The sequence below is a fragment of the Scyliorhinus torazame genome, chromosome 6, assembly GCF_047496885.1.
Source record: "Scyliorhinus torazame isolate Kashiwa2021f chromosome 6, sScyTor2.1, whole genome shotgun sequence".
NCBI lineage: Eukaryota > Metazoa > Chordata > Chondrichthyes > Carcharhiniformes > Scyliorhinidae > Scyliorhinus > Scyliorhinus torazame.
The window spans coordinates 46,505,889-46,532,421 of NC_092712.1; the positions used below are offsets into that span (position 1 = coordinate 46,505,889).

At 40.7% G+C, this 26,533-nt stretch overlaps 1 protein-coding gene across 7 annotated transcripts in view; it reads right to left on the minus strand.

The window, feature by feature from the left end:
• Positions 1 to 26,533, minus strand: part of kmt2ca (lysine (K)-specific methyltransferase 2Ca) — a 684,766-nt gene that overhangs the window by 361,103 nt on the left and 297,130 nt on the right. For all 7 annotated transcript variants that reach the window (XM_072508182.1, XM_072508181.1, XM_072508179.1 and 4 more), the window contains exons 5-7: positions 26,301 to 26,504; positions 4,585 to 4,730; positions 3,539 to 3,648 (exon numbers count right to left, since the gene is read on the minus strand). In XM_072508182.1, the coding sequence (XP_072364283.1) occupies positions 3,539 to 3,648; positions 4,585 to 4,730; positions 26,301 to 26,504 (460 nt within the window). The remainder of the gene's footprint in view (positions 1 to 3,538; positions 3,649 to 4,584; positions 4,731 to 26,300; positions 26,505 to 26,533) is intronic.

A 26,533-nucleotide genomic window follows, 5' to 3' on the forward strand; every position in this document is an offset into this window, starting at 1 on the left:
ACGATCTATCTTATGCTATAATGTTCTCAGTAAACACAGTCCCTTTAAGCCCACAGGCTGACTGCGATTAGACACATGGGCAACATGGTAGCACAGTAGTTAGCACTGTGGCTTCACAGCGCCAGGGTCCTACGTTCGATTCCCGCTTGGGTCACTGTCTGTGCGGAGTCTGCACGTTCTCCCTGTGTCTGCGGGGGTTTCCTACGAAAGACGAGCTTGTTAGATGAATTGGACATTCTGAATTCTCCCTCAGTGTACCCGAAGAGGCACCATAGTGTGGCAACTAGGGGATTTTCACAGTAACGTCATTGCAGTGTTAATGTAAGCCTACTTGTGACAATAATAAAGATTATTTAAAAAAACATATTTGGGCAACTATGATCTGAATAGGAATAATCAGCATGGGTTTACGAATGGGAAATTATGTTTGACGAACTTGTTGGGAATTTTTTGAATGTTACTAACAAATTGATAAAGGAATGTCAATGGGTGGAGTAATTTTGGACTTTCAGAAGGCTATTTATGAAGACGCCCACAGGAGGTTAATTAGCAAAAGTCATGGATTGAGGATTGACTGACAATTCTCGCATTGGCAGGCTATGGCTAGTGGGGTGCGACAAGGATCAGTACTTGGGCCCCAGCTGTTCACAATAGATATCAGTGATTTGGATATGGGGACCAAGTGTAATCCTTCCAAGTTTACGGATGATACAAAGCTAGGTGAGAATGTGTGTTGGGAAGAAGATGTAAAGTCAGATGGGTAAGAACATAGACGATGGAATATAATGTGGATAAGTGTCAGGTAATCCATTTTGGTAGAAGGAACAGATGTGCAGAGTATTTCCTAAATGGTAAGAAATTAGAAAGTGCAGATGCACAAAGGGATCTGGGTGTTCTTGTCCACAAGTCACTGAACGCTAGCATGCAGGTACAGCATGTTATTAGGGAGGCTAATGGAATGTTAGCCTTTATTGCGATTGCTTCAATTGTAGAAAAGTTTGGTTAGACCGCACCTGGAGTACCTTTTACCTCAGAAAGGATATTATTGTCATAGAGGGAGTGCAACGGAGGTTCACCAGACTTGTTCCAGGGTAGGGACTGTCTTATGGATAATACTTTTTATCATTAATATCTGTAACAACTCAAATGTCAGTAGCTTTATTATCTAACTCTACTATCGCATAATGCCACAGAGACAACAGTTCCAGTTTCACACTGAGTTACTTAATCTCAATGGAAGCATAAATCTGGACCAGGCCACAATATCCTTCGTGCAGGGAAGAGTAATAGAACTATAAATGAAATGAAATGAAAATCGCTTATTGTCACAAGTAGACTTCAAATGAAGTTACTGTGAAAAGCCCCTAGTCACCACATTCCGGCGCCTGTTCGGGGAGGTAGTTACAGGAATTGAACCGTGCTGCTGGCCTGCGTTGGTTTGCTTTCAAAGCCAGCGATTTAGGCTGTGTACAAGAGTGATCCCTCCAGTACAGTGGCCACTAATGACAATGGTCTTAACCACTGGCATTGGTCTTTATTCCCCTCCTTCAAAATTCAGCAACAGTGTAAGTGACAAAACAACAAGAAAAAAGTGTTTTTTTTTTAAAACAATACCAAGTTGTACATGTTAATGCCACCTGTCATGTAGATCTGGAGTCACAAAAGGGCCAGATTAGGTCACATTAGTGAACCAGGTGAATTTTTACAACAATGAGAAACATAGACAAAATAGGAGCAGGAGGCCATTCAGCCCTTCAAGCCCGCTCTGCCATTCATTATGATCATGGCTGATCATCCAACTCAGTAGCCTAATCCTGCTTTTCCCCCATAGCATTTGATGCCCTTCGCCCCAAGTGCTACATCTAACTGCTTCTTGAAACAATGCTTCAGACTCAACTTCTTCCTGTGGTAACAAATTCCACAGGATCACCACTCTCTGGGTGAAGAAATTTCTCCTCACCTCTGTCCTAAATGGTCTACTCCGTATCCCCCTGGTTCTGGACGCACCCACCATTGGGAACATCCTTCTTGTTGACAAAGGTTTAATTCCACATTTTGATTGGATTCAAATTCTGCCATCTGTCAAGGTGGGATTCAAACGTGGTTCTCCAGAGCATTACCCTGGGTCTCTGGATTACTAATCCAGTGACCATACCACTATTCCACCACTCCACCACCTCTCCAATACAAAACAGGAAGGATATGAAGTTTACGGGCAGTGTAGGCCATCGAGGAGAGGTGTCAGCTGACCATGAATTAATGCAGTTCAGGTTGCAGGTGGCAGAACTTTGGACAAGAAGCAGGTTATGGAAGGTTAGAGGTTGAGTGGCCTGTGAGAAGGACACTGCCAAAACAGAGTTTTGAGGTGGCAAAAAAGACTGAACAAAAGACTATAGCAGCAACAGGGGTGAGGTCGGAGTGGAGGAAGGAAACAAAAGGTTGAAGTAGGCAGTCTTGATGATAGACAGGGGTTTAAGCTCCACTGGTCAGAAGCAGGGCAAGTTTGTGTGCATTCTGTTCAACCTGCATGAGCAATTAAGGAGGACAAGGTAGAGGTCATGACTGAAGAATTTTACACAACCTTCATATTGTCAACTCAATACATTGGCCAGAACTTGTCACTGCATTATCACCACAGACCCTGAATAACACTGTTAATAAGCAGGTTGTCAATATTATTTTGATAACCCATCTAATAAACCAAAAGGTCATGACTGAAGACCTATGAACATGGTGCAAAATAGCTCACAATTACCACTCCTCTATATTCTGACCTTTTAGTTGCTAAGCTGAGCAAGGATTCCTGCCACAACTGACCTTTACAACTGGCATTATCCATCAAATATTCAGAAACTGACAGATATTTTCTTAGGCCCAAGGCACCAGTATACCTAGTCACCTAATCCACAGAAGCTAGTTTGTGTCAGGTCTGAAAATGTGAACACTCTAGTGCAGAAGGAATTCATTTTTTAATGAGATTATAGCTTTTACTCAACCAACAAATTCGCTCGCGATATTTTAAAAATTAATTGATGTAATGCAACACCCATATAAAGACCATAGTATAGTTGTTGAATTATGGAAAGGGTCTACTGCATGTTATCCCTGTTGTACATTGGTTTAAAATGCAGGATAAATACTTTGCCCAACTGTAAACTGCAGTTATGAATGTCTTTTAACTCATGGACAACCAAGCTCATAGCAGTCGTTTTTCTGTGGATTTCCTTGCTAGCCCCAAAGGTTTTGCTGGCACCAAATTTTCAACTGCTCCAACTGACGTTGCTGTCCCATTTAGAGATAAATTGGGGTTGAAAGGATGAGTCAGCCCTTGTTCATCACTGTAAACATCAGAAATCAAAAAGACAAGAGGCAAAATCTATACGTATCTCGAGGTTCCACACCCAACGTCTGACTTGACTTTGCAAACAGCTCACACACATCATCAGTGTAATGTTCGTGAAATAAACATTTTCTTCAAAACTCGTCGGGCTACAGTTCAGCTAGGTTAGCATCCACCTTGCCTGAAGTTTCAACTTACCTCTGTAATCCCTGAGAGAACTGCTTTGTCCACATTCATCAGTACCTGCTCATCTGCCTGGCACACTCCAAAAGACCATTCTGCACAACAATGGTGAACCCAACAGTGACCTGTCAACCAAAAATTAAAAATACGTAGGTGACAGATGAAACTTTACTTTGCATTTTAAATAATTCACATAAGGACTTAACTATCTTCATATTTCTCAATACATTACGAAAATATTGCCTTGGATGTCTGATTTCTGGTCTATTTTAAAATTCAAAGTCATTTTATTTCTTTGACAATTATGCATTCGTTTAGGGCAGAACAAGGCACAAATATGACTTGTGAAATTAGTTAGTTAATGAATCAATAACATTTGCCTAATTGTACACAAATATCCTTTAAGCTAGGAGATAATGCTTCTATTTCTTACGCTGTTCTTCTACCAATAGTAGATACCAAACATTAGATTTATGAAGTCTGGGTCACAGTGGTGAACTGTACATCCAGAGCAATAAAACATGTTTAGTGGGGATATTTTGGTTCTCTATGAATAATCTTAGACTAACTTACAAAAAAACTCAACAAGGCAATACAATATACTATTGAACATTTCAAACTATAGAAGTTATAGTAGAAAATTATTTTTATGCACATGACAAACTACAACCATCCTTTGAATAAGGAAGGATTCTGCAAGTCACCATCTACTACAAAATATCACATAATTACTTCAGACCTCAGTTGCGAACACAATGCAAGGTATAGACTAATCAAGTACTACATGGTCCTGTGCAGGGCAAGTCAAGATTGATTACGTTTTGAAGAGTTAGAACAAATAATTAAAGATTAACACCACTGGTTGGTAAATAACTAATTAAAGCTATATAAATTTCGCACTGGAAGATTAATGGGGAAATTGGAATTGCCACACAAACTCTATTAGGACATGGAATATGCCACAACTGGCTATCGAACCAAGTCAATCGCAACCATTAATACGGAAATAGATAAATCCTTGGAGAAACAATTCATTAAGACCATATCTATGTTTTTATTACCTGAAGGCTCAAATAAGGCCTGGACATCAATATCATCAGGAAGGCCAACTTGACTGAGCTCATCCCAATATCTGCTCGTCTGTTCTTCTGAAGCCACGGGAACATTAATACACGTGGATAGAGGCGCTGCAGTTTGGCAAGGAGACCTGATGAACAATTCATGAAAAAAAAGAAAAAAAAGTAGTAATTCAAAATATTTCACTCAAGTTTGAATTAATTGCTAAAGCTTCAATTTTATGCCTTTACATTCTGCAAACTACCTTTAATTGTGTCATCTCTTAACTAACGTTGCAAACTGTTTAGGACCTGTGATCAATAGCACTTTAATATGTAGCAAATGTATGTGCTTTATAACACGTATTGTGTGGTGGCTACATATCCTCCATTTTGGGGCTGGTGCGCTGAAGAGTACTTTTCTGGTCGGCACCATCATTCCCAAAATGCAGCTGGTTAAATATAGTCAATAGGTGAAATATTCCAAGTACACATAATTTAAATTTATTTTTGCAGAAATATTTGGAATATGTGTTGTCATAGATTGAATCAATAGATGCGAGCTAATAAAGATACAATGGATATTCCTTGATCACTTCACCTGTATCTTTCTTAGAAGATGGATGCACCATAACTCAATAACATGGAACTTAAGAGTCACAATTGTCTCACAGAGTTAGTTCCGTTACTTGAATATCTCTCATGGTGTGCGATAATGTACCGTTTTAATGAGACAGAGGTTCTGCATCATGTGATGCATTATTATTCTGCTGATAAGGTACTGCCGTGTCCTTTAAGCCACAGCCTAATTGGCAAATAAACAGCTTGTTGTTTGGTGAGGAAATTTTAGAGTCTATATATTTCAAAAGTTTTAGGTTCCAAGTCAATGGCTTTCTCCTTATTAAAAAAATGTTTTAAAAGTATGATGTCAGATGTGAGGCAGGGCCCCTGATTCCTGAATTTTCTAATACACTAGAAAATCTCCCTTGATCCCAACAATGTTCACCTGTTGCAAAGGGAAATATACTGGATGCAGAAGGATACACAGCTCCAGTAAAATAAGTTGGAAATAACGGTGTTTGAAATCTCCCTGGAAACAGTAACATATTGATATATTCCTTAGTTAATTGTAGGCAAAAATAAATCTTTGCAAGAAATCCATTCTGTATTTTATTTGTAAATTTTTGTTTAAGGTTACGTATTTTTGCAGCGAGTGAGAGGAAATGTGTCAGATTTACATCTTCCCTTCTTTTTAAAAAATAAATTTAGAGTACCCAATTCATTTCTTCCAATTAAGGGGTAATTTAGCGTGGCCAATACACCAAGCCTGTACATCTTTGGGTTGTGGGGGTGAAACCCATGCAAACACGGGGAGAATGTGCAAACTCCACACGGACAGTGACCCAGAGCCGGGATCGAACCTGGGACCTCGGCACCATGAGACAGCAGGGCTAACCCACTGTGCCACCGTGCTGCCCACATCTTCCCTTCTTTACCATATAGCTCTGCACTTCTTTCCAAAATGTATAAACTATTTTAAAAATAATGCAACTGCAGTTTTTAAAAGAATTATTCTAAATGACACTGGTGAATTTTCAATTATTGTCCATCCCAAGATGCTTTGATACAATGGGCCTGCACCTTGAACTACCGTAGTCCTTGTGGTAATAAATTTTACTTTTTACATGTGTATGGTACTTATATAAAACTGTAGCACTATAATTACATTAGTTAAGCTGCAGTACCTCATTTTAGCACTTCCTGGCTCCTTCACATTGTACTGCAGAGTAACTCCTATGGTCTAGCTAACATGTTTGGAGGTCAGTGGAGGGGGGTCTCTGATGGTTCCCAGCACAAGGCAATTGTCCAGAGGAAGTTAGCAATCATGGGGAATTGCCATGGAAAGACTGAGCAGGGAACCTTCCCCAGCGCATCTTTGGGTTACCCCGAAATTCCAATGCCGGGAAGCTCGGACGTTATGGCTCCTTATGTTCAGTAAAAGTTGGAACATTCTGCAAAAGTCCAAGTTTGCTATCAAGGTTTAGAACCTTAACATGCTGGAAGTTTTACTTTGGTCACTTAAGTCTCTTCAGCTAAGAGTGGTTTGGAAACTTGCATTAAGTCTCGACTCAAACTTCTCTCATGGGCACAGGTCTCTGGTATCGAACACCGTTACGGATATTTCAAGTACAGAAAATGCTAGTAATGCTTACATCATTTACTTGTAATTTGTATAATTTTTACATCATAGCTTTTCATTTATGGAATGAATAATTAAAATAGCAATTGAGCTACCGGACTGGTTTATCTTCTTTTTACAGATGGGTTTTGCAGATTTTCCCCAATCTCCCACTCTATCATTATCAAGCCAGGAAATCAACGCTGGATCAATGAAGAGCGCAGGAGAGCATGTCAGGAGCAGCATCATGTTCATCTAAAAATGAATGCCCTGGTGAAGCTACAACACAGGACTACTTGTGTGCCAAACATAAGCAGCATGTGGTAGAGCTAATTGATCCCACAACCAACTAAACAAATCCAAGCCCAGCAAACTTGCCACAGATTTTTAGATACTTTGGAAATAAAAGGATATGGGGAATCAAGGACTGTGGAGGCAAGGTGGAAGATCGTTTATGATCTTGATAGCAGAGCAGGCTTGGAAGGGTCTACTTCTATTTCTTATGTCAAGAGTCTTTCCTAACATTAATGATATTGCTGCACTACAGATAAACGTCTTTCAGAGTGGCTTAAATAGTTAGCTAATCGTAAAAACTAACACTCCTTAGTCATCTAACGTTCAAATATTCATTCAATCCTCAAATTATCTTCACACTACAGGCCTCCACTATCTAAAATATGCAAAATACTACGGATGCTGGAATCTGAAACAAAACGGAGAATTCTGAAAAAACAGCAGGTCTGGCAGCATCTGTAAAAAGAAAAAACAGTCCACATTTCGAGTCTGTTTGCCTCTTCACCAGCTACGTTTTTCCAGTATTCTCTGTTTTTGCCTCCACTACCTACTGGGTGGTCCATGATAAAAGTATTTTGATCTAAACTCCGGGAACCTCGCATCTTGTAGCGTTCCTTAAAAAGAAAATACAAAATCCTAGTTATTACAGAATGAAAGCACAAGATTCCATGGTTTAAAACAAAATGATATTTTATAAGAGGAGAGATGGTAGCATTGTGGCATTGTCACTGGACTAGTAATCAAGAGGCCCTGACTAAACCTTTGAGGACACGGATTCAAATCTCTGTGGGACCTGGTGGAATCTGAATTCCATTAATAAATCTGGAATAATAATGCTAATTTCAGTAATTTATTATGACAACCATCACTGATTGTTGTAAAAACTTGTCTTTCCTTTATGGAAGGAAATCTACCCGGTCTGGCCTACATGCGACTCCAGACCCACAGCAATGTGGTTGACTCATAACAGTCCTCTGAAATGGCCTAGCAAGCTTCTCGGTTCAAGGGCAATGAGCGCTGGCCTTGGCAGCGATGCCCACATCCCATGATCGAATACAAATAAAAGAAACAAATACAAGAGTTAAACAAAGAAGGGGCAGCACGGTGGGGCAGTGTATAGCACTGCTGCCTCACGGTGCCGAGGTCCCAGGTTCGATCCCGGCTCTGGGTCACTGTCCGTGTGGAGTTTGCACATTCTCCCCGTGTTTGCGTGGGTTTCCCCCCCACAAATCAAAGCTGTGCAGGGTAGGTGGATTGGCCATGTCAAATTGCCTCTTGATTGGGAAAAAATGAATTGGGTACTCTAAATTTATTTTAAAAACGAGTTAAACAAAGAAACAATAAATGCCATCTTGGGTAACCACATAAACCCAAATCCAAAATCATGAATTAATAGGCAAATTGCAGTTGATTATAAGCTATAAATTACACATTAAACAGCAGCTACACACAACAAAGAAATCTTACAAATTGGCTCGGCAGTTCACTCAGCACATCCTGTGCCACTAAATGTTCTTCTGCCTTACCTGTGAAGAATTTCAGCTCCTCTTCTCTTGGATTTAATCTAATCCCCAGTCAACAGCAGTATAACCAGAGCTCCATAGGCTCGGTCTCCACCAAAAAGGCTGCACATTTGCAGAACTGCCTCAATTCTACTTCAGGAAGTCTGGATAGCATAAATCCACCAAAGTTATCTTCAAATAACAGCAACTGCATATTTGCCTATCCTCAGATTCTGCATTTACCCTATCTTCTTCAGCTTGCCTGTTCTGCACCCATTGGCATCATCACCTGGTTTGGATGGTGTTGTGTCCTTTTTTGATTTCAACCAGTTTCAGTCTCCTCAGAGGTTTTGGTTTATAATCATAGTTTCAGTCTCAGTTTCCTTTCTCAGTTTCTCTTTTCAATTAGGGTCTGTCTCAAAAAGTAAAAGCTATGAAACCATCGATTCCATCAAAATTCTCCAAGCTTGAGACCCTATAGAATTTGAACAAATCTGCATTTCTTCCATGTGTCCTCCACTAATTGTCCTGTTAAACATTCCAATGTCGTGATTCTCTTTTATATCTATGATAACTCTAACTTTAAAATGCACCATTTTGCAGTTATTGATGCCAAAACTTTCTCTCTTAGATTCCTGTGCCATTACAACTCTTTGGACGGCTCTGCCATCTTCTGGATTATTATTCATCAGGTTTGTCAGAGCTCCTGTTCACCAGTTTCCTAAATATTCCATCAAACAATCAAATACTGTTTCAGATACATGTCAGCACTCTGTTTGCACCCAGCATAGATTGCCCAGTGTAACTCCCTAATTCACTACGGCAGAGTCCTCTCTGGCTTAGTGGTCAGTAGCAAATAGTTATTGCTAGTTTCCACCCTCTTATCCCTCTCCTCAGGACCTCCATTTTATTTAATAATTATCTTTGTCACAAGTAGGCTTACATTAACACTGCAATGAGGTTACTGTGGAAAGCCCCTAGTCGCCACAATCCAACGCCTGTTCGGGTACACTGAGGGAGAATTCAGAATGTCCAATTTACCTAACAGCACCTCTTTTGGGCCTGTGGGAGGAAACCGGAGCACCCGGAGGAAACACACGTAGTTGGTTCAGCTGTAAAGAAGTCCAACTAAGTTGTAATCAAATTCTTTTTCATAAAATGGCTATACCGGCTCCCCATTTGTCTTTTTAAATTCTTTTTAAAGGATCCTAGTGATCTGTATCCTTGTACTCCTGTCCAACCTGAGAACAAAGAAAAGTACAGCACAGGAAAACGCCTCCGAATAGCCACCCTGTCTATCTCTCTCATCATTTTTCGGTTGGAATAAAATCCATATGAAACATAATGTGGTCAATTGACAATATCCAAATGTAGCCATGAAATTGAAAAGCAAGCATCCCTGATCATTGCCACATTCCTCCAAGTGTAATGACAATGGTTCAGGGGTTTGGACTGTGAGCAGATCAGAACTCTTATGCTACAGTTGATATATAGTCACACGGATGAAAAAGATTTTGAGCTGGGGACAGAAGAGAAAAATAGATGTAATTAAGATTTTAACAAGCCTTAAATGCAAGAGTGCAGTATTTCAGCTGCTAAATTACACATGCTACTACAATACTCTACTTCCCTTCCTTATTTTCATCCCCACCTACCATGCCACCACCCTCGGCAACCATTCACCAAGCACTACTTCCTTGATTTTTGCAAAGAAACCAGAACTGACAATCAACTATAATTTTGGACAAAATCCAATTTGGCTCTTAGTACAGTTGCATCATCACATTTCAACATCACTGAAAACTGATGACCAGGATGTCACATAAACAAATGCAGTTCAGTTCCGTATTGACATTTGCACGGAAAATAGCAAATCACTAGGGAGGCATTACAATGGTGCATTACAACCCGGACTGTTTGAGCCACAGACAAAACAGGTTGGTCATTAGATAACTTATTTTAATCCATTCCACAGAATACAAGCAAACAAATGTCACCAGTTTCCTTAAAGGTATACCATGCCGCAACACTGGGTAGCAAAGAAATATAAGCACCATGCCTTTCGCCAAGAACAGCAGACTATGTAGGTGAATCTGTTCACCTTCAAACTTACTGTACCAAAGTGACATGTTGGGGATTCAGACGATTTCTTAGAGGTTCGTTAAAGATTATAGTATTCAGATACATTCACAACTTTCAAATAATGAAATGGTCCATATCTACATGCAAAACCTAGGCAATATCCAGAATTGTGATAATCCAGTATCTACTAGGTGTACTGAAACACTTTGGCAACATTCCCATTATTCCTGACCTCCATCATCTAGAAGGATGAAGGCAGCAGGTAAATGCAAACAACATTACCTCCAAGTCACTTGCCATACACTTCCTCATCCTTCCAGGGTCAGGTTCTGAAGCTCCATACCTAACAACGCTGCAGCAGTAAATTCACCAAACAGGCTACCAACAAAAAATCAACACACCACCACCTTCTCATGGGTGCCATGGGCCAGGCAATAGATGATGACTTTGTCACAATGCCCATTTCTAATCTTAGCCAGTTATCTGATGTATTCATAAGACCGAGGAGATGTAGGCCACTCAGCCCATCGAGTCTGTTCCTCCACTCAATGAGATCACAACTGATTTTATGTGATAATCCTCAACTCCACTTTCCCATCTAATCCCCATAACCCTTGATTTCATTACGGATTAAATATCTGTCCATCCCAGTCTTAAATATACTTAACCCAGACTCTACTGGCCTCTGCAGTAAAGAATTACACAGATTCACTACCCTTAGAGAAGAAATTTCTCCTAATCTTGATCTTAAATGGGCAACTCTTACCCTGAGATTATGCCCTCTGGTCCTAGACTCTCCCACAAGAGGAAACATCCTCTCAGCCTACCCTGTCAGGCCCCCTGAGAATACTACATGTCTCAATAAGGACACCCCTCATTCTTCTAAACTCAAATGAGTACAGGCCCAACCTACTGATCCTCCACTCATAAGAAAATCCCTCTCCTTTAATCTGATCTACATTTCCAACTAGTTATTTAAATCCAAGTTATATTTTTGGCTTTAAACCCCCGGGCTTGGGCTTTGTATAACTCACTGAGAAGTCTTCCGTTTGATTGGTTGCAAGGCTTCACTCTTGCTTTCACTGGTCACTGTCAGCATAGGTCCCTGTAGAAGCTGTCAAGCTAGAACAGGCACCCAATTACAGAAAGCCGCCCCTCTGAAACTTAACAAAACATTTGTGGGCCAGCTGTCAGCAAAATGATTGACATGTGCCATTCCTTCACCGATTACATCATGTCCAATGCATCACCAACTTAATCCGCATCACTACATAAATTACTTCAGTGAACTTTAACAGGTTAGCAATTCTTGACGCAAATGGTAAGGAATCCACAAATAAACTGCCAATACCACGATCAAACCTCAATTGATAATTGAAATATTAACTATAAGTAATATTTTAACAAACATTAAAGTCAAGTATTCTGGTAGTTTCTAGTCTTGGATTTCAATTTTAAAAATCCATAGAATCATACACCATAGGTTATTCAGCCCACCTTACCAGATCTTTGACGTGCCATCCAATTCATCTCAATCCCCAGTTCTTTACCCATTTGTCTGCTAATTATTTTCTCATTTAAAATTTTTAAATTTTTTAATATATTTTAAAAGGTGTATATCTACATTCCTTCTGAAGGCTACTTTTGAATCCACTTCCACCACTCTTGCAGGTAATGAACTTCTCAGAAAAAAAAAATTCTCTTCATCTCACCCTTGGCTTTTATGCCAATTCTCTTAAATTGTGTCCTCTGGTTACCAATCCTCCTGATATAAACCATTTCTCCCTATATAATCCTCAAATCACTCAATTTTGAGCATCTCTATTATATCACCGTTTAACTTCCTTAGCTCCAAGAACAATCCTAGCTTTCATGGAATTGAATTTCACAGATCTAATACTACGCTGGTAAATCTCTTTGCACCCGCTCTAAAAGTCCTGACATATTTTCTTAAGTACGATGCCCAGAATTGGACACAATGGGCGGGGTTTACTGTGCAACCAGTCGCTTGTTTTGCGGAGGCGGGAGGCAGCTAGCCATTGACGGGCAGTGGGATCTTCTGGTCCAGCAGTCATCAACAGGGTTTGCCGCTGAATGCACCCTACGCTACCAGGAAACCCGTGGCAGAGGTGCGCCTTTGGTGGGTTCGGAGGATTCTGCTGGTGTGACCGGCTGGAAGGTTCTGAAAAATATTCTATCTAAGATTTAACCAGCAAGTTAAAAAGGTTTACTATGACTTCCATGCTTTTATACTTCATTGGATAAATGGAGAACTGTCGCGGGCAGGCGGACAATTTAACGGATTTATAAAGTCTGTTGACGTTGGGTGGGAATTTCTGGTTCCAGGGTGCGTGGGACCGGAAAATCTCAAGTCAAGGATACCATTTTACTGCAGGTCTATTTTCCGGTATCCTATCAAATTTTTTTAAGTCTCTGTACTAAAGCATTATGCCTCCACCCCTCCACCACCCCCATGTAATCTATGTCAACTATCATTTATTAACTTATGTTTTGATCTACAATTACATCTAAATGTTTTCTCAGTACCATCGTTAGGTTGATTAGTAGATAGTTCGGCGTTTCATCTCTCTCTTCCTTTGTTGGAACAGAGTTGTAATAATTAAACCCTCCTGTCCTCTGGTATCACTCCCATATCCAAACAGTGACTGAAAATGTGTTCGCTGAAACCTCTGCTATTTCCACCTCATTCTGTCAGAAACATAGGGAGCATTCCAATTTGAACTGGGTGACTTTTTGCTTTGACTACTGTCAACCATTTTAGAACATATTTTCTTTTAATCCTATCCAATTTCCAAGACTGTAACATAGCAGCATCCTTTTCTTTAGTGAAGGCGGATGCAAAATACGGACTTAGTATCTCAGCATTTAGCGCCTCCACAAGATGATTTCCCTTTTGGTTCTTAATCAGCCCCACTTTTCATGTAGTTAGGTTTTTACTCTTTTTAATGCTCTATTTTTATATTACCTATTAATCTTTTCTCATGTAGTTTCTTTGCCCATATGTCTTTCTCTTTTTTGCTTTGCAATTTCTTTCTCCAGCTTTATTATATTATGAACTGGATATTAATCATAACCCTCATCCTTCTGCTCCATTTTAACCTCAATGTCTTTAATTATCGAGGGAGCTCCAGGTTTGGATGTCCTCTCTTCCTCTACAAAGAAGCATCTCTCACTTTCACCCGAAATATCTCTTTGATGAACTCCCATTGCTTATTATCCTGCCAATCTTTGTTTCCACTCCACCTAGGTCAGGTCCTTTTTGACTCACTGAAATTAACACTTGCCGTTGAGATTTTCACCATTAGTCACACTTTCAAATAACTATTCTAAACCTAATGCCATTGAAGCTATTTATCCGGCAGTATGGCCATCAATAATCATACAACGGAAATGTATCTATCTGAAAACACACAAACTAACACTATGTAGATATTTGGTGCACAATTTACACTTATGTACAAATTTTTACAATTGTTATTCCATAAATCATGTACAAGTTACACTGATATACAAATTACACACTTATGTTTATTTCATGATTCATAATCCAAAATTTAAAGTCAAATTATTCTAATTTATTCATGTTATCCTTTAATGAAGGGCCACAGCTGTGCTCTTTACTGAAAATGCAGCAAAGTACTGACATTCAAATTCTTCAAATATTTACCATTAATTAGTACATCTCCCATGGTGTTGCCCATAATGAGCCAGGGAATAAATTGTTTTTAACTACCAACTAGAGGCCTAGACTAATATTTCAGAGAATACAAGTTTGATGAATACAGGAATTTAGACATACTGGATTCTAAACATTTGGCAATTTAAGTGTTAAAAGCCTGGGTTGGAGTGTGTTTGACTACAGTAGTCATGCTTTTAAAAGAATCTTGTTTTGCAAGAGAAGAAAGCTTTTAGGAGCAAGACGTCAAATTGACCATTGAAAAAGCTTGGCATAATGCACTGCTGTTTGACTAAGAGGGGGAGGGGGGTCCCTGGAGAGTTAGTGTTTTCAGCTTGGGAAGTTCATTAGTTTTTCAGCTAGGAAGGACGATGTAATTGCAGGGTGGAGTCAAGATATTCAGACATTTTGAGAAAGCTTTTGAGTTGAGTTCTAATCTGGCTAACACGGAGTCCACAAGTAAGTTATTTTGCTCTCACAGCAGGATAGTTAAAAAATATTAATAGTATTTAAAGCAGTGCAGATTTGTCTGAGGACAAGGAAGAAGCTGAAACTATCCAGTTGATACATTTTGAAGACATCCTCCAGCCAGAGTTTGCATGGGTTCTACCAGGGGCCAAATTTGTTCTGGAAAACAAGTATTACTCTGTGCCATTGGAATGTAGGATGGATTGAGAGCTGCATGTTTTTTCCTTTCTTGTTGTTTAATTGGGAATAGCTATAGTAAGTAAGGGTATTATATTCAATGTATTTAGCAGTATTGTTTAAGGGGTAATTGTAAGTTATTTTAGGGTGTGAGGTTAAGAATTTAATATTGTTTTAATAATAAAGTTTTGTTTTAAAATACCAAATCCTTATTTTTTTTGTGCAATCACCCCTGGAGCGAATCATCCTATCTGCACAGTCTTACAAAATAAACTTAAATATTGGGATTTCGGTCCAGCATCCTAGCCTCTTGTTGGGGTCTGATCTGGGATCGTAATAGCAAGTTAAAATCACACCATGGCAGTTTAAATATTGTATTCAGTTTCAAACACCTGGAAATATCAGCACAAGTATCCATGAGGCTGACAGATAACCCCGGCGGGGAAAAGCAGCCGAAAGGCAGTGAAAGTAGGGGCTCTTCATGAAAGGGAAAACATAGGGTCAGAAGTTCAGCTGGGAGTTAAATGTGATACCTTCAAGTTACTAAAAGGCTGATTCTTCCTGATAGTGGCCAGGAAGAGAGTGGAATTGACGAAAAGGGTACAGAACTTGTGGTGGGGAGAAAAGACAATGGCTTCATTTCTCCCAGTTTGCAACTGCCAGAAAATGCAGCTCATCAGATATTGGCTCTAAATGAGCAGTTCTACTGCAGAGTGAGAATGGAGACAGTGATGGCAACATTAACTCTATTTTCCGGTTTTCCATTTCTTTTTTTTTAAATTTAGAGTACCCAATTCATTTTTTCCAATGAAGGGGCAATTTAGCATGGCCAATCCACATCTTTGGGTTGTGGGGGCAAAACCCACACAAACACGGGGAGAATGTGCAAACTCCACACGGACAGTGACCCAGAGCCGGGATCGAACCTGGGACGTCGCCGCCGTGAGGCCGCAGTGCTAACCCACTGCGCCACCCTGCTGCCCACCTGCTTTCCCTCTCTATTTCCACCCCCAAATTATCGGCCTCCCCATACAATTTCTGTCTACCTTCGTGGCATAGCTTTCTAGCGGCCAAGTCTTCAGCATGTCCAACATTTTGCTTTCCCCAGCGACAATGGTTGGCTTCAATCCTGCCACATTAAGCCTTGCATCATTCCACATCTCAATCTACGAATTGTGAGCGCACAACCCCATAAACTAATGTTAGGATCCCAGGTGAGAACCCAACTATTAGCAATTTGTAAAAGGTGACTGCACCAGGGGGTGATAACACTGACCAATAAGTGCCAGTAGCAAAAATCAGTGCTTGGCTCAGACAGTGAGAAAACAGAAGCAGCAAGATATGAATTCACAAATATCATAGAATCATAGAAGCCCTACAGTGCAGGATAAGGCCATTTAGCCCATCGAGTCTGCACTGACTCTTCGAAAGAAGACTATGTCCACTACACCAGTGTTTTGCAAACTTTTTTTCCCGGGGACCCATTTTTTGCCAATCGGCCAACATTTGGGACCCAACCCGGCCAGAACTTGAAAAAAAAGGCTCCGACCATGTGCACCGATGATCGGGCACGTATGCGCAGTGCGGCCAATTTTTAAACTCTGTTCCTGGCCATGTTGAAGGCCACTCACAGCCAGCATTATTAAAAGCCGGCTGCTGCAGCTGTTGCGCCTGGATTTGCGCGATTGGGGGCTCCACGACCCTCCCGACACCCGCCCACAAACTATCCGCGGGTCGAGCCCCTGAGTTTGACAATGCCTGCACTACACCATCCACCCCACCCTATCCCCATAACCCCACCTAATCTGCACATCCCTCGACACTAAGGGGAAATTTACCATGGGAAATCCAACTAACCCGCACATCTTTGGAATGTGGGAGGAAACAGGAGCACCCAGAGGAAACCCACGCAGGTATGGTGAGAATGTACAAATTCCACACAGACAGTGACCAAGGCCGGAATTGAACCCTGGCGCTGTGAGGCACCACCCCACTGATTTGATGGGTTGGCTGTTATGTCAATAATTAATTTACTTGTGTCCACTGCTCTATCAATACATGGATCTTTTCAATTTTGCTGGCCTATAAATTTATTACTTCATTGCTGCCCACGTCTCCAGTTAATTCATTGGTACCTGTTGCCACAATTGCTTGATGCCCAGTGCTGTCTTAATTAATTTTCTTACTGTTCACATAGAAATATTTTTGTGTAAACTATGGCAACATCACACTAGCTTATATTTTTTTTGATAAATTTACTTTGAAGACCGATCAAAATCTCTTTTCTATACAAAAACCACCACTAATTCAAAAATTTCTGAAGCTGATAAAACAATAACCAGAGGCAGGGACATTTAACACGAGCAATTTGGGCAGCACGGTAGCATTGTGGATAGCACAATTGCTTCACAGCTCCAGGGTCCCAGGTTCGATTCCGGCTTGGGTCGCTGTCTGTGCGGAGTCTGCACATCCTCCACGTGTGTGCGTGGGTTTCCTCCGGGTGCTCCGGTTTCCTCCCACAGTCCAAAGATGTGCAGGTTAGGTGGATTGGCCATGATAAATTGCCCCTAGTGTCCAAAATTGCCCTTTGTGTTAGGTGGGGTTACTGGGTTATGGGGATAGGGTGGAGGTGTTGAACTTGGGTAGGGTGCTCTTTCCAAGAGCCGGTGCAGACTCGATGGGCTGAATTGCCTCCTTCTGCACTGTAAATTCTATGAAACTAACACCATGGGTCGTTAAATGCACTACATAAATGTAACTTCTTGTAATTGTTCAATTCAAAAAAATCAAACATACATATATCTGAATCAATCACAAAACATATTGCAACTAACTTCCGAGGCTGGGTTCTTCCCTCAAGCAAAACATTCAGTAACAACCTGCAAGCTCTTGTCACTGGGTAGAGCTAAGTTTGGGTCCTGGTTACTTTGAATGCAGTTGAATTATCAACTCATACATGCAACGACTGTACCAATCAGGAGCCAGTAGCAATTGGTTGGTAACACTGCTGTTTCGGTAATTTACTGAGTTGTGCCCACTGCTCTATTAAGACATGGATATTTTGGTGCGCTTGCTGGTCTATGAATTTATTAGTATATTGCTGCCTACTTCTCCATTTAATTAATTAGCTGCTACAGTAACTTAATTGACTTGATGTTCATTGCTGTCTTAATTTGTTTCTTGCTGCCCACACAGAAACATTTTTGGTCACATTTGTACTTTAGATGATTAAGAGTTTTGGATAATATGCCAGCACAATAAGTTAACCCAAAACTATGAAATAAACACAATCCTCCTCTAGCACACAAGTCCAATAAAGAGTTTTGAACATTATTCAACATGGTGATCATTTGCAGAATCAAAAAAGACCCAGGCTAATTTTAAAAGGTCAATTTGAGCACCAGTAAGCTCGTTGACTGCGGGGCCTGATCTTGTTCTGATCTAGTTTCCATGCACACACGCATGCCCAATGAGGATTAGGAAACCTGGCTGATTTTTCCTCTTTCCAACCTAGCAAACCCAACATCTGGTATCTTCACGACTGCTTAAACAGCACTCGGCTGAGGATTGAAACTGGTTTGCGTTAATGTTAATTTATTATTTATGTACAGGGGGGTATGGAGGGTTGCTTTTCTGGACTGTGTTTTGTACTTAACCCTGTTGGGTTCTTTTTTTTCCTCATTTTGTTATTGATATTTTATGAAAACCTTTAATAAAAATTTTTTTTTTTTTTTTTTTTTAAAACTGGTTTGCATGGGTCATCTACTCAATTTAAAATGGCTGAGCCACTAGACACCCCATGGCTTGTCTTTTCGATGGGGAGTTGACCTGTGATAATGTCCTTCTGAATGCCCCCAGGTAGGATATCACTATGTAGTGATCAAAACAATTATCTGAATCATTAACATTCAAATTCAAAAGGTAAAATTTTTTAAAAAAAAATAAACAAGGCAGCAAAACAGCAGTCGACATTTTACAGAATTTCTGGAGCACTGGCTATGTACATATAGATGCACCTAACTGGTACAAAAAAGATTACATTAAAGGTTGCAAGCTATTTCATTTAGGGTCAAATTGATAGTTCAATGGTTGCCGGAGAGATGAATGAATCATCAGCTTCAATGAACTGCCACTCACAATAGCCCTACTTTGAAATTATAGGGATAGTCTCAGCAATAACCTTTCAAGAAAGAAAGCAATTAAAATATTAAATGAATCCATTTTCTTATTCGGTTTAAAGATGCAATTTTGAGCACACATTGAGTGCTGATCACATCATCAGACAAAATTGGCTGCGTGAGCAAAGGCATTGCTGATTACAGATCTTAGAATTTCAACTGTGAACACCAGTTCAGTTCCTTCACAATGCTGAGCTGAGTGACTCTTCAAGTACATCAAATTCACAAACCATCTTCTCCTTTGACCTCCCCCCCCCTTTTAATAACCACATTTTCCCCAAGGCAGAACTTGGCAAATGTGACTCTGACGCCATCAGAAGGCGGCATAAGCTTCGCACAGATGGCAGGCAGCAGATTGGAACAGTGCTGTCTGGCAGCTCTCAGATACAATGGAATAGAGGAGAATCCCTGTATAAACTTCCAGTTAAGTAAGACCAAGTTTCAGAGCAATGAAGAAAGGCAGCAATTTACCTGGATATCGGGTACCGGGCAGAGATTTGAGCAATATGGTAGGGATCTGATAAATAACAAAAAAGAGCCAGTTTGCTCATTAAGTGACTTTTTACACTGCCTGGAGCTTGCCATTATCCTAACCTGCTGTACAATGGATACTAGTAAATCTCTCCTGACGCCTTGTAGTATAACGATAATGGTGTGTTACAGCTAGCAATAGCCGCCCTGAATACGCAGCCATTGTTCGGGATTATCCACTTTGCTGACCTAACAGAGAATGTTTTTTCAGCTATTCCCTTTTTGTTAGTTAATTTAATTCAATTAGGCAGCCTTGCATCTCGCAAGAGGATAGTTTGCATCATGATGCTCATCTTGGTGATGTTAATTCTTTTTCAAATTGACCTTCGAAATCATGGAAATTTGATTCATTTGGTCTGGGGCCTCAGCTATTTGCGAACTATATTAATGACTTGGATGAAGGGACAGGCTGCATTGCAAAGTTTGCTGACAATAAAAAAAATAGGTAGGAAAACAAGTTGTGAAGTGGATATAAAGAGCCAGCAAAGGGAGAGAGGTACGTTAAGTTAGTGTGCAACGAATTGCCAGATATAACATGAGAAAATATGAGAGGTTGCCCACTTTGGTAGGAAGAATAGAAAAGCAGATTTTAGGAAAACAAAGGTAGTTTTAAGGATTTTATATTTGTATTGGCAAATATTAGAAATAAGGTATGGTTTTAAGTGGGTTTAATTTAATGTTTCTATGCCTGGAAGGGTAAAATTCATGCAGGACAAAGGTGTTTGGGGTTGGTTAAGTTCCAACTGTGTTTCTATAGTGCTTAGAGAAGGCAACAGTATGAAGAATAAATAAAAAGGCATAAGCATGGATGGGTTGCTTAGCAACTGGGGCCTTGAGAGTTGAAGAAACTTTTAAGTTTTAGTTCAGTTAGCTTGATTGCAGTTGAAGATAGGTACACAGAGAGACAGCAGCTCCCATAGCTTTGCTAAAGCAGTTAGTTTTAGGAGGCTAATGAGGGAATGTCTCTCAACTTTGCAAGACAAGCCATACCATGGAGTAATGGTCAAGAAAACAAGTGTAGGTTCTGAAGTACAGCTAGTTAAGGAAACTAGAGAAATGAAGAGACTTTGCCAGTAAGTCTGAGTTTAAAGACACCTGAACAGTAAAGACAGACCGAGCTGAGAAGGCGGTTGAGATGCCAGAAAGATATCTGAAGTGATTTTCAGGTTTGTGAGATTTTACTACAGCCGCATAGAGCGCGAGTTGAAATAACTATTAAATAGGTGCCTGGATCTTGGAATTTGTGTAAAAGCGGTTAAGCCAAAGGAAGCCTAAAAGAGGGTGCTAGAACATCCTGAACTGGGTTCACTGTTAAAAGTGGAGCGGAAGCTTTGTTTAAAAGTGTCATTTGGAAAACCTGGTCTGGATTTCAGAATACAAACCGCTAAGGGAAAGCATACTTATGAGAGAAGATTTTAAAGAGTGTTTTTGGGAGTCGAGTTTGGAAACTCTCACGCGACAATCATCTGGAGGGAATGCGGAGGTGGCATCTACAAACATTCACTTAGGATTCAGAGTGGCGAGTGTATTTGCCCATAGTCATCTTGTGTGCTTAAAAGGGACTTTATGTCCAAAGGTGGCGATTTTCGGAGTGTCGGAAGACCCGGGAATCCAGGAGGAGAAAGAGGCAGATGTTCTGGCCTTTGCCTCCCTGGTAGCCGGAGACGGATATTATTAGCTTGGAGGGACTCTAAGCCCCCAAAGTCGGAGACCTGGCTAACTGACATGGCTAGCTTTCTCAGTTTGGAGAAAATCAAGTTCACCCTGAGAGGGTCAATGTTAGGGTTCGTCCGGAGGTGTCAGCCGCTCGTCGACTTCTTTGGGGAAAATTAACCATCAGCAGAGGGAGGGAGGGGTTTAGTTCAGTTTAGAGTAGGGTATTAGAAAAGGTGGGACCTGTGAGGGAGGAAGACGGATTTTGCATTATGTTTATATTTGTATGTACATTGTTTCTTCTGTTGTTGTTATAAAACCATAAATACCTCAAAAAAATGTTTATAAAAAAAACATCAAGTGGGATCATAACACGGATTATTTAATTGGAGAGTGCGGAATTCTGTGCTGCAGAGAGATTTAGATGCCCTTGTACATGAATCGTAAAATGTTAGCATACAGGTACGGAAAGTAATTAGGAAGGCAAATGAAATGTTTTTAAAAATAAATTTAGAGTACCCAGTTATTTGTTTTTCCAATTAAGGGGCAATTTAGCGTGGCCAATCCACCTAACTTGCTCATCTTTGGGTTGTGGGGTTGAAACCACGCAGACACGGGGAAAATGTGCAGACTCCACACAGACAGTGACCAGGGGCTGGGATCGAGCCCAGGTCCTCAGCGCCGTAGGCAGCAGTGCTAACCACTGCACCACTCCGGTAAATTGAATGTTGGTTTTTATTGCAAGGGGAATGGAATATACAAGTAGGAAGTCATACTTCAATTGATGAGACCACACCTAGAGTACTGTGCATGGCTTTCGTCTCCTTACGTAAGGAGTGATTCTATTTGCTTTGGGAGCAGTTGAGAAAAGGTTTGCTAGGTTGATTTCTGGGATGAAGGGGTTGTCTTATGAAGAAAGGCTCAGCAGGTTGGGCACAAAAGTGGAGTTAAGGCCACGATCAGATCAGTAATGATTTCATTGAATGGTAGAGCAGACTCAAGAGGCCGAATGACCTAGTCCTACTCCTATTTCTTACGATCTTATGAATGGAGAATAAAACCACAAAACGGTCCAAGAAAAACCTAATCAGACCCTTCCATCCGGTACATGTATTTTGAACATCACTTGGAGAAGTAAATTTGAAGCTAACTGAACTTTTGCAGTGCAATTCCCACCTACAAACTCTATACCTTGATCAATAAACTAAATTACAGCTAAAATGAGCTACACATTTTAGTCCAATTTGCTTCAAGGATATTACTTTTCAGGAACTGAAGTTTTCAGATCTAGAACTTGGCAAGTGGGGAGAGAGAAGAGAGTTCAGATTTTGTTGAGAACCAAAGAAATTTCTGATTGATATAAAGCCAAACCCCCTGTCTTATTAGCTCATGTTAATATAGGTACCTGACCCCCTTGTCAGGCGTCCCAAACTCTGCAAGGACCCAAAAACCAGCTACATTAGAAACTGGTGCTTTTGGTATCACTTTGAATAAAACCCTTTTATTCTTTATTTTTCATACTTTATTTTGTGTATTGTAGGTACATATGCTAGGCATCAGACCCAAAATCCATAAAAATCCAGCACAAGGCCTTTCCCGGGTTTCCTGGATATGGAGTCCGGCACCTGCATAATTAAACAACACTTTGCATTGATGGCGGCCTCTTCACATCAACAAAATATTGGAGCATTTTAGAGATTAGAGAACAACTGACGCCAGCAAGTATCATGGAATTAATGGGCAGGTTGAAAATAACCATAGTTAAAATACAAAAGCAAAACATTTAGAAGAATGCTAAGCTGAGAACAGCACTGTGAGAAGCAAGTCTTGCAGGATACATTCTAATGCATAGTTATTCTAAGTCACTAAAATATGGCAACTGCTTTTAATAAGATTATACGGTTTATTCTCATTGTTTCCCCTGACCTAAATGTTGTGTAGCTCCTTACTTTTTAGACTTCCCTTAATTCTAAAACAGTTAGGCTTTTAAAATCATCTACTGTCACTTCACCATTTCATAACTTAAAGATCCTTTCCACTCATTTCAGTTTTAGCAATCTCTTACGAAAGGCCACGTCCTTTCATCCAGGCTTCTCAGATGAAACAACTTAATGAGATTCTCGAGCAATTATTCTTCTGAATGCCTGCTTAAAATAGGGACACAGCAAGATAAAGGAGCACAAAAGGTTACTTCAGTCTGGCTGGTCTACCTGACTTCAAAACCAGAATTCTGCTTATATCTCGGAATTAATTTTCTACTCAAATGCCTGTCCAATTCCCTCTGGAAATGACTCATTTTATCAGTTTCAATTGACCTCCATAAGCAGCCCATTCCAAAAATGTATCACCTTCTCTCTTTTAGACATTCGCTTAGGATTGAGGATTACCTGCTTCCACTCTACTTTAATGGTTTTGGAGATGGCTGATAAGTCTAATATGTTATTTGCAGGCCAGGCATGTGGTGCTTGGAGGGTCAGGTAGATGAAGTATTCGGAGATTTCTGTCCAACACCTTCAGCTCTGGGTTTTCCCAAGTCTCTGGATGTTTTGGGGTTCCCAAATTAATCTTCTCCATTTTGGTCAGTCGTAAGTCAGGACCTCCCCATGCGAATATTTGACAAATTAAGGGATGTTTTGAGGACATCCTTAAAGTATGGCCTGAGGGTCTTCTGTTATGACTGAGTTCCAAATTTCTTCAGCAGTCTCATCGGGCATATGCCCAGCTGAGTGATAAACACATCAATACTGGGCATGATCGCTTGGGAACGGACACTGCTGCTGGGCCACCTGTCTTATCATTGTATTTGGAGTAACTTCTAAACCATTCTACTGGTGATACATCTCCAGTGTTTAGAGGTACCTGCTGTAGGTTAGCCAAGACTCCAGAGCACATAGCAGCATGAGGATCACTGCTGTCCCATAAAGCGTGACCTTATTCTCAGGGTTGAGATTCTGGTCCTCCAATACACTTTCCCTCGGTTGGCCAAAGGCTGAGCTGGTATATTGCAGGTGTTGATGAATTCCATTTTCTATGTCTGCGTTCACTGTTAGGCAGCTCCCAAGTGTCATATCTCACTGATCTGCATCGATGGGAGGGGTGTTTGGGGTGCGGGGGTGGAGGTGTTGTGCTGTGGGAGCAGGTTGGGTGAGGCCCTTAGTTTTCCATGCATTGAGTGAAAGGCCCATTTACTCATTTTCTTTGAAGAGACTCAGCAATGACCTGGAGCTCAGTTCCTGAGTGAACAGACACACAAGCGTCATGCATCTGCGTGAAGTTATTCAGCTTCCCTTTTCTGAGCTCCATCTCAATTCCCTTTATCATTCTCAGGGGCATTGCAAACAGTTTCTCAAAATTCAACTTGGGAACTACAAGATGAGGCTTGGAATGAAGCTCAAAGGAGGGAGGGTAAACAGATTGGAAGCTTCAATGACAAATGAAAAGTGATGATAAATATTAGTAACATCTTTTAACCCTGTTTTAAAAGATACATGTTATTATCCCTTCCCTCCAGTCCTTTCAAATAATCTGGAGGACATGAACTAGCATTTATATGGCACTCTTACGAACAAGGGAGAAATTAGCTGGCCCATCTGACGTGTCGAATCAAATGGACACTATACATGTTCCACATTGCAAATTCACTCCTTCCCTTTATATAGGCGGACGCAAGATATTAAAAGATATCATGGGTCAGGCCTGACCTATAGACCACAACCAGTAAGAATAAGAATAAACAATAACACCTCCTCCACTATAGTCCTCAATACCGGGGCCCCACAAGGTTGCGTAATTAGCCCCCTACTCTTATTCCCTGTACATATACGGCTGTGTGGCAAACCTTGGGTCCAACTCCATCTACAAGTTTGTTGATGGCACAACTGCAGTGGGTCGGATCTTGAACAACAATGAGTCAGAATACAAGAGGGAGAGAGAAGCTAGTGGAGTGGTGTAATGACAACAATCTCTCTCGCAATGTCAGCAAAACTAAAGAGCTGGTCGTTGACTTCAGGAAGCAAAGTATTGTATACACCTCTGTCTGCATCAATGCACAAGGTGGAGATGGTTGACAAGCTTCAAATTTCTAGGTGTGCACATCATCAACAATCTGTCCTGGTCCACCCACATCAATGCTACAACCAAGAAACCACAACTGCGCCTACACTTTCTCAGAAACTAAGGAAATTCGACATGTCCACATTGACACTTGCCAATTTTCACAGATGAACCATAGAAAGCATCCCATCTGGTTGTATCTCAGCCTGGTATGGCAACTGCTCCGCCCAAGACCGTAAGAAACTACAGAGAGTCATGAACACCAGTCCATCAAACGAACCCGCCTCCCATCCATTGCCTCGGTCTACACTTCCCGCTACCTTGGGAAAGCGGGCAGTATAATCAAAGATCCCTCCCACCCGGCTTATTCACTCTTCCAACTTCTTCCATTGGGCAGGAGATACAAAAGTCTGAGAACACGCACTAACAGATTCAAAAACACGTTCTTCCCCGCTGTTACCAGACTCCTGAATGACCCTTTTATGGACTGATCTTAACACTTCACACATCTTATCTATTGAGTAGTACTGCACTCCATATGCTTCACCCAATGCCTGTGTCTAGGTATTTACGTTCTTTTTTCATGTACGGAATGATCTGTCACTGTACGCAGAACAATAATTTTCACTGTACCTCGGTACACGTGACAATAAAACAAATCCAATCCAATCAAAAATGGTCATATTTTGTAGAAATCTATTTATATCGCATAGACATAGCGCCTGCAATACTGTAAGACTATAAATAGGTTCCTATAATCTGAGGAATAGCAATGCAAAACAAAAACCTGCCTATCCAGAATTCTGGAACCCCAATTACCAATAAAGAGCATAAAGTTTTGAACAGCTCAAAAACAGACACAAGGGGCAGGGAAAATAGTATTGCTAACGAATAAGTTAATTACTCACTTTTGCTGTAGCCTTAGTGAAGTGGAACACTGTTTGTGGCTCTTGACATTACCGTCCTCTGAATTATCAGTAGTGTCTTGCTTTGCTTGAGATGGACTCTGTCTTAGCGCAGTAAAATCTGGAGTTGGGTCGAACCTTTTCAACTCACCCTGCCCCAGCGAGCTGCGCTCACCACAATAGCACAAGGCACAGAGCTGTTCATTGCTGTGAAGGGAGCAACACATTATTATAGT